The following is an 8,918-nucleotide window of genomic DNA, read 5'->3' as shown; positions in this document are numbered from 1 at the left end:
CTTCTTAAACTATTTCAGTGTCATTCACACTATCGAGACTTTATCACAAAATATCATTTACCCGCGACTAAATTTCCTTATGTTTTTGGTAAGTTTCATTCACCCCAAAATAATTTCATTCACCCTTTGGTGAACCATTCACCAGTGCATTGTTTAAGTAAGTGCCTGCTGCGCTATGAATAAAAATATTGTTGCCTTTTTATATATTGTAGATATCGACGAATGTATGGATAAGACACACTCATGTGATGTACCAAGAGCATTTTGCTTCAATATACCCGGAACCTATTTATGTCAGTGTGTCACACCTTATTATGAGGGAGATGGAGAAACGTGTATTGGTAGGTGCTTATTATCATACATGCAAACTATACACATTATGAAGGTTTATTTCATTTTTATTATGGTAATACTGGTGGTAAGAGACCATACTCTACCACAATTATCGATTACTGATACATGTCATTTAGATAAGATATGGTAAAATTATAAGATAACAGGTAATCTTCTGCATGCCTGTGATTAACTCATATTATTACCACATAATATTACCTAATTATAATCACATCACTATATTACATTGTCGTACTACTGCTGTGTGAACTCCAATCACAGCTGGCATAATTCACTAAGAACAAAAATTGCAATACAACACTGTCATATTAATATAATAATAACTGGTTACCACAACTTGCATCTTGCTGACTGTCCGTCGATATTTTTGTAAGTAGACTATATTTAAATATTTCAGATATAAATGAGTGTGCAAGAAGTGATACGAACAACTGTACTGTAGGAACAGTCTGTGTGAACTTAGAATTTGCACCTGGCTATGACTGTGTAGGTGAGTAAACTGGTAGTAGTACTGGTATTTATAGGTAAGTACTAACCTTTAACTGTGACATAAAATGAAAACATGCACGACTCGAATATGCGTATTTGAGTGAATTAGCATATATCTCAGTGTTTTGTTCCTCAAACAACACTATATATAGTGTTGTTTGAGGACATCATACATATATTTTCACATATATATGTGAATAAAACTTTTTACACCGTTGCTGTATGGATTTATTTTCCAGATGATAATGAATGCTTCAAGTTTGAGCATGACTGTGACCCTGTGAGCACATCATGTGAGAATGCAGATGGCAGCTTCTTGTGTCTTTGCCGTGACGGTTACCAGCCCATCAACAGGTCCACCTGCAGTGGTGAGTCTTATTTAAGCCTAGGACACACTGTGCGATTTTCTACGCTGGCTGCTTGCGATCCGCCGATCGATAAATACGGTGCCGGGTCGAAAAACCGGGCGGAAATATTCAACATGTTGAATACAAGCGATGCGCCGGGCGTATGAGATCACGAGCGAAATACGCTGCCGTGAGACCGGACACACCGCGCGGGGACCCGGCACCGTATTTATCGATCGCAAGCGGCCAGCGTAGAAAATCGCGCAGTGTGTCCTAGGCTTTATCTTGCTACCCTTGATGCTTGATGCCAAATGCTTTGTAATGTATCAGTGACACTGTCCTCGCTAGAATCATGAACGTGTGTATGCTCACTCATTTAGTGCGTCAAGTAAATCACCTACGTTCGTACTAAAATAAGTGAAACGTGTCCAGCATCTATATTTTATGGTGTATATAGTTATCTTAGATGTAGCAGAGAGCAGACTTGTTCATGTATGTTCATATGTTTCCTACTTCCACAGTACCTCCCCTTTAGTAGATTCCACTTCTAGATATACATCTCTCTCGCTTTCGCGCTCTCTCTCTCTCTCTCTCGCTTTCGCGCTCTCTCTCTCTCTTTCTCACTGCTCTCCTTCTCTCTCTCTCTTTTCTTCTCCTCTCTCTCTCTCTCTCTCTCTGCTGCTCTCTCTCTCTCGTCTCTCTCTCTCTCTCTCTCTGCTCTCTCTTCTCGTCTCTTCTCTCGCTCGCTCGCTCTCTCTCTCTCTCTCTCTTCTCTCACCCCCCCCCCCGCCCCCCCCCCCCCCCCCCACTCTCTCTCTCTCTCTCTCTCTCTCTCTCTCTCTCTCTCTCTCTCTCTCTCTCTCTCTCTCTCTCTTCTCTCTCTCGTCATCTCATCTCTCTCTCTCAGTCTCCTGCTTCTCTTCTTCTCTCTCTCCTCTCTTTCTCTCTCTCTCTCTCTCTCTCTCTATCTCTCTCTCTCTCTCATCTCTCTCTCTCTTTCCTCTCTTTCACCGCTCTCCCAACGCCCCTTTCTCGCACTCTCTCTCTCTCTATCTCTCTCTAGTCTCCCTATCTCTCTTTTGAAAGAGGGCCAGGAGAGAAGGAGGGAGTAAAGATTTAATGTGTGATTCCCATGCACACTGCATTGTTAGTAATGTGTAAATGTGTGATAGCAAAACTAGCTAGTAATGACATTGATTCTAAACATACGTCATCTTGGTGCGCAATGTTGTCATGCTCTTTTGATTTTCTTTGGTTGGTGTTGTATCTAATTTCCATGGATATTTTGCATCAGCAATATTGTACGTATCGCTAATGTTCAGTATCTACATGTGCAATGCTTGCAGATATTAACGAGTGTGCTGAGAGCACTGACAACTGTGATGTGTCCAGCACAGACTGTGACAACATTCCAGGAAAGCTTCAAGTGTGACTGTCAGAGTAATGACCCTCATACGTCAAACAAGGAGGTCTTGTCGAGGTAAGCTAGGGCGAGTGATATGCTAGTGACTTAATGGTAGTGCTTATTGTACGTGCTTAATGTGCGTGTTGTACATGATATCAGGAGTAGATAGTAGGAAGGAGTGTGAACTCAATAAACCAAGGGGAAAATTCGTCTTTACTGAGCCTTAAAGTATTACGATTTACTACGCGTAACTCACACTTGAGCTCAAATCGTACAAGCAGTAGCATTCGCGTAGCATCGTGCGAAATCGTTTCCGTCGTTTACACAAGCATCCGGAGATACAGACTAATAACGTACGACAGATTATCCATTTTTGGCCATCATCCAAAGCGCATTGCCGCGCGCTCTAAGTCAAACAATAAGGCGTACATAACCACAGCTTGGCTAACTCGGGCGGGCAATGTGGCTCGCTGGGAGGATCTTGAGCCCAATCAGTGCTGCTGATTGGCCTTGCGTGCGTGCGTGCGGGCATGTGGCAGAGGTGCTTCTGTACGCCGGTATGCCTGTGACGGGTCAAAGGTTATCCTCGCCGAGTGTTGCGATGCTAATCTCCAGCGAGCCCATCCTCGGCCGAGTAGCAATAGCGGCGTTAGGTAGCTGCTTTTGTTTGAATAGAGCGCGCATGGCTTTGGATTGATGGCCAAAGAATGGAGAATCGTGTCGTAGCGTTTTAGTCTGTATCTCCGGATTGCGGGCTGTATACAGGAAACGATTTTCGCACGATTGCTGGGCGAATGTACTGTTCCCGATTTAAGCTCATAGTTGGATTGAGTTTACGCAAGTAATCGTATGGTATTATAAGGCTAGTAAATGACGAATTTTCCTTGTTTATTGATGTCACACTCCTTCCCTATTATCTACTCCTGATGATATGCTACTCCTAACATTGAGGAAAGATGCTGTTAAGAGTAATGAGCTAGAGTTTCGAGTGTTCGAGTGTTTTTATAATCTACATTACTGACAGCATGGCTTAGGCTACTGCCTGGCATGCTTGCACTCTGTTTTACATGTGAATGTACCAATTTTGACGTGACACATCTGGTTTCAACATAAATGAGGATTTCAGAGATGTGCACCTTATGTTGTAGGCTGTTAATTGTTATTTATTAATTATTAATTGTTATTGATTATTCCAATTGTTCCTGATATCCAAGTGAATATGATGACGAGTGTGCATGTCAATGTGGTATTTTGTCATGTCTGTCTCTAGTCAGAGCAAGCAATATTAGATCAGCCGGCAGCGTTGCCGGTTCCTCTGTTGATGAATCAACCGCGAGAGCTCCTCCTGTGCGAAATAGGGGGACTAGAAACAGAAACAGGAACAGAAACAAGCGCACAGCTGATATCATTGTGGAAGCAGAGCTGGAGCAGAATAGTGACTGGAAAAGCCCGATCTCCGGTAACAATTATATTCGTGAGAACTCTAGTAAAGTAGGTAGGGGGGGGGGGTGTAACTGTAAACTGGAAATAATGTATAAATAATCCCACCCTCTCTGTGAATGTGCAGTAATTTTGGGCTTTATGCACAGATAAATTTTGGGCTTCATTTCTGTACGTCTGCCATTACACAGCATCATAGAAAACTGAAGAGCTATGATGTACCTAGATGTAGGACATAGAGTAGTACCTATGATAGGCGAAAATTTACCTTTACACTAGAATTTTAACAAAGGTTAACGAGAGTCGACTCAAACACTCGTCTTAGACATGAGATTAAAGTGTAGAGGAGCCTGACCGACTTGACGTTTGTGCATTCTGTTGCAGTAAATTGCAAGCTGAATGGCGTGGAACTTCGAGTTGAATTACGAGACTTTGCCACGTCGGGCGTATTCAGCGGCGCCATCTATGTGCAGCATAGCGAGAACGACGAGCCGTGTCGTCTGCTACTGCGGGAGGAGACACGGAAGGATGTCAGTGTCTACTTCTCGTATGGCGATTGCAACCATACGCTGACGCTTGGGGAAAATGTAAGTTATGGTCATTTGCACTGCTTCTGTAATAGTGCAGTGTTTCCCCTGCATTGACATGAGCGACGCGGGCTGCCTTGCTCAAATTCTCAGCCGCCACACAGAAATTTGTCCAAAACACTGCCTCGCTGACAAAAATCACTGTTCTTTCATAGAACAGTGCTTAGAATGCACCAAATTGCACCATTTTTTCAAAAAAATTTCCAGGTGACATGCCCCCGGAACCCCCTAGCTGGGCGAGCACATGCGGTGCGCGGTTTGCTAGGACCTCAAAATGCCCAAACAAAAAAACAAACAATTTACGACCTCACAGACCTTTTTGGTCAGGAGAAACACTGATAGTGTACCACTAGAAAGGTTACCCTTGGAAAATTTCTTGTACCTGTTGTATAGATTAATGCAACTCTGCATTTCAGGCATACATACATGGGTGAGCTGAGATAAATCAGCAATGCATAGTGAAGTTGAACATTTCAATAGCGAAACAACTAAAATAGATGCATTTTCCTAATTTGTACGTCTCTGACAGGCTAATTACGTTATGACATACAATGGGTGGCAGCAATTTTTAAGCTCATATTGCCACTCTTCTGATATGAGGCATCGATTTATTTCTGTATGAGTTACATCTGCTGGTTCTGTCCTTGTTTCCACTATGGCAGATCATAGATCAAGGCTCTCTTCCAGTAGAATCATTGGCATGCCAGTGATCCCACTTGTTGATTATAAAGGGAAATAAGTAGAAAATTAGGAGTAATCCTCTATGATTACTTGCTCGTGAAAATGAATGCACACTCCGCTAAATAGTTTGCTTGATGGTTTACTTCAGGATGAAACCTACACGATGTCGGTGGTTGTGCAGCCACATACTCAGCTCACAACAAAAGAAGCAAGATTGTTTACCATTCAGTGCCTCTATAGAGATGTTGACATCGTACTAGCTGACAGCAGTAGCAAGGATGTCCCTAGTTTACGACCTCGGGTAGCTGGAATCGACAAAAACCGACTACATAGTGGCATTGTCAAGCATGAAAATAGGTGTGTATGCTCACGTACGTGCATGCATCTCTCTGTCTGTCTGCCTGCCTGCATGCCTGCCTGCCTGCCTGCCTGCCTGCCTGCCTGCCTGCCTGCCTGCCTGCCTGCCTGCATGCCTGCCTGTCACTGTGACTGTTATTGAATCTGTGTCTGTGTGTGCATAAAGCTGGCTAATTTTGCAAAAAAAGAAATACTAACAGTCTGACAGTAAAATGAGTTCTCTCACTTTGAGTGCTTCCTTCATGTCTTGATGAATCACATTGACAATTAATCCTCACTGTGGGAAGCCAGGTCTGGTGCTAACTCCGGGGGCAGCCACAGCAACTAGACCCACGGCACTGCGCTATGGATCTGCCACGAATTGCCTAAATGCCATATACTGCTATTACCTAATACCAAGGGTTAATAATGACAAATGTGTAAATTTTAATTTGTCACTGTTAACCCCTGATAATACTGTATGCAAAGCAAGCTATTAACATCACAGAGTATATCGTCAGTTTTGTAAACACAGGAACCTAGAGCATACTAGATAACAGTCCGTCTTTATTAGCTATTTTAATCGTGATTATGACAGTGTTGTTCGTAATAACGTTCTATATGGGTCTTCTATTACAGTGATGTGGACGATCTTATTGACTGGAGCGAAGTCCTAACTATTGTCAATGCAGATAGTGCTAAGGTAGTAACTGCAGCTTTAGATGAACTGCTCTACTTGCGGTTGGCACTTACACTAGGTAAATCCCTTGCCATATGCAGCCTCCGGTGACAAGTAGCATTAGTTAATACTCGTCAGAGTTATGTTGCCTTATATGTTATGTAAAAATGTGTTTGCTTACATTTCCCAGTATTGATGGATTTATATAGTTTGACCTGTAAGACTGCTATAAAGTTTTTATCATCTGGATATACCATTAATTTTTACCAGGTGTTACTATTCCCTTCTATTCCATTCTGGAAAATGTGCTTACCAACATACAATTTTTGCACATGTCTTGTGGTTCAATCCTGCATGAACTCTGATTGGATATATTCTAGAAGAACACAAAGGTTTTGAGCTGGCCGTAAAAACCTGTCAAGTTCGCGATGAGCATGGAAATACAGTTGCAGTGATTGATGATGTCGGGTGAGTTAGTAGTGATCACATTGCCAAAATTCACAAAGCGGTTGCATAAAAAAGTTTCATGATATATATTTTACCAAGTTAATTGCAACATTTTCCCAACTCGCTTTTTTGTCAATATATTTATGCCCACACAGCTGCGTAATAGACATCTTTTCCTCGTAGTATGCAGATGGTACAAGTGACCTCAACTCTGTCGCTGTATTATAATATTTATCCCTATTGTCCGATGTGCGTCAGGTGCAGTGTACGTCATGCAATGCTGACAAGCCTGGAGCGAATATCAATGAAGGAGCTTCGAGCAAATTTCCGTGCTTTCACCTCGCCCAGCAGTCATCACATACAGTTCATGTGCGAAGTTGTGGTCTGTACAGAAGGCTGTGAACAGGTATGCCGCTTCACTGTGTGAGGTTTCTCTGAGATTTACACCAGTATTGGAGAGGATAATAAATTCACATTAAAAATGTTTTTAGGAACTCACGAAGTACATCAGTGCAAAGTTTCACATTTCAATGTAAAAACTGCACAATTCATGTGCCTCCCCACCTTGCTATAAAGCAAGTGACAGTTGTACTAAGTACGTACCATTTAGCCAGCATTGTTACACAACATTAACCAGGTAAATTAGATCTGGTGAAACATCATTTCTACAAAGCATTGCTCCTGGCAGCATCTTTGCATCACATAGGGCTGTTTAAATATCCCGTCACATTGATCGTGACATACAGGTCACTGAATCATCACCTCTGAACAGCACTTCCAACTGCTGCTGTCCCCAAACGTCCCCGTTAAGCAAATGAACTTTGAAGGATACATGGACTTAATTCTCACCTTACATGTGATGCGATGTGTAATTTTTAGCATGGTATGTCAATGTTATGTATCATTAATTTGTATACATCAACTTTTCAGTTTGACTGCAATAGCAGCCGATCACTCAAGCCTGCGCAGGTGCTGACATCTATGAACGTGACGAGCAACATTGCCTACGTTCAGCCATCACCGAAATCCCCTAGCAATTGTAGGTTTCAGCTTGATCTTTCTAGCTAGTGAGTGAAGTCAGCCAGTGGTTAACGTCGTTATTTTAACGTTTAAGTTAGTTTAGTATAATAAAATGTTTTACGTGGTAGCACATGGTTGAAGCAGTTGATTGCGTTCCATATCATGCAGTGATAAAGAAATTGGCTTTCATGTCATTCATATTCAATGAACTTGCATCTTATACGGAAACTTTGAAATGTGCTCGTAGTAACTGGAGTTACGATTTATATCTAAATAATTGTATTTATTTTCAGATCCCAGTCACGTGGTAGAACCTGAGGACAACTCTAATGAATTATCATTCCTTCACAAATGCTCGTTTAAGCCCATTATTGCAATTTGTACATCACTCTTGCTTATACTGTGTGTAACCTTTGGCCTCGTTAAATCCATTTCTGTGTACTTACATAAAGGAAATGAGAAAAAGTATGATAAAAATCCATTCAGTGAATGAACACCACATTACAATATAGAGATATATATATATTTACAGAACTATTTCCTAGTTTTATCCTCTTGAGAAGTTTTGAAAGGTGTTTGCATGAGTGTTTCTTGCAGTGAGTTTGAAATTCCAAGTGATACAACATACCACCAAAGATGGAGGCTGCAAATTAATCAGTAATTCACTTGATATAACCTCAAAACATACCTTTAAAAGTGTAAGAGAGGAAGACCTGCTATACATGGCCTTTGTAGTAAGATATGCAGAAATGTGAAATATGTGTTTTATAGAATTTGTTTTAATTAACTATTGTATATATTTGAGTGTCATCTGCAAGCGGTTGACGTCTGTATTTGGCTTATCCTATTCAATGATCTAACTAACAATGTTAATGTAATTTTATAGTTTAGTTATTGGACTTTTGGGGGTGAATAACTAATATTAATAATAAACTACGTGACTGGTGATATTCTAAGACCTATAAACTGTAAAAAAGTGTAAATTTATGTACTGTATTACACGTATTACAAATATTTTATATGCCCCAGTGAGATGTATAACATATCTTATAGTTACATTGGTATGAGCATATTTGCACATAACATCGCATCAACTATTCATATCATTTCCTAAATAAAAATTTGTACATAAC

The 8,918-nt window shown here is 41.1% G+C and overlaps 1 protein-coding gene across 3 annotated transcripts in view; it reads left to right on the top strand.

Moving 5' to 3' along the window:
• LOC106818906 (fibrillin-1-like) overlaps positions 1–3,958 on the top strand; it is a gene marked incomplete in the record, with an annotated part of 31,199 nt that extends 27,241 nt beyond the window's left edge. For all 3 annotated transcript variants that reach the window (XM_014823607.1, XM_014823674.1, XM_014823743.1), the window contains 5 exon segments: positions 213–341; positions 752–844; positions 1,083–1,211; positions 2,537–2,670; positions 3,866–3,958. In XM_014823607.1, coding sequence (XP_014679093.1) covers positions 213–341; positions 752–844; positions 1,083–1,211; positions 2,537–2,622 — 437 coding nt within the window.
• Between the last annotated feature and the right edge of the window lie 4,960 nt (positions 3,959–8,918).

The sequence above is a fragment of the Priapulus caudatus genome, unplaced genomic scaffold (assembly GCF_000485595.1).
Source record: "Priapulus caudatus unplaced genomic scaffold, Priapulus_caudatus-5.0.1 Scaffold2, whole genome shotgun sequence".
Taxonomy (NCBI): domain Eukaryota; kingdom Metazoa; phylum Priapulida; class Priapulimorpha; order Priapulimorphida; family Priapulidae; genus Priapulus; species Priapulus caudatus.
Note: the sequence above shows the minus strand (reverse complement) of the source record. Positions and strands in the feature narration are given on the sequence as shown.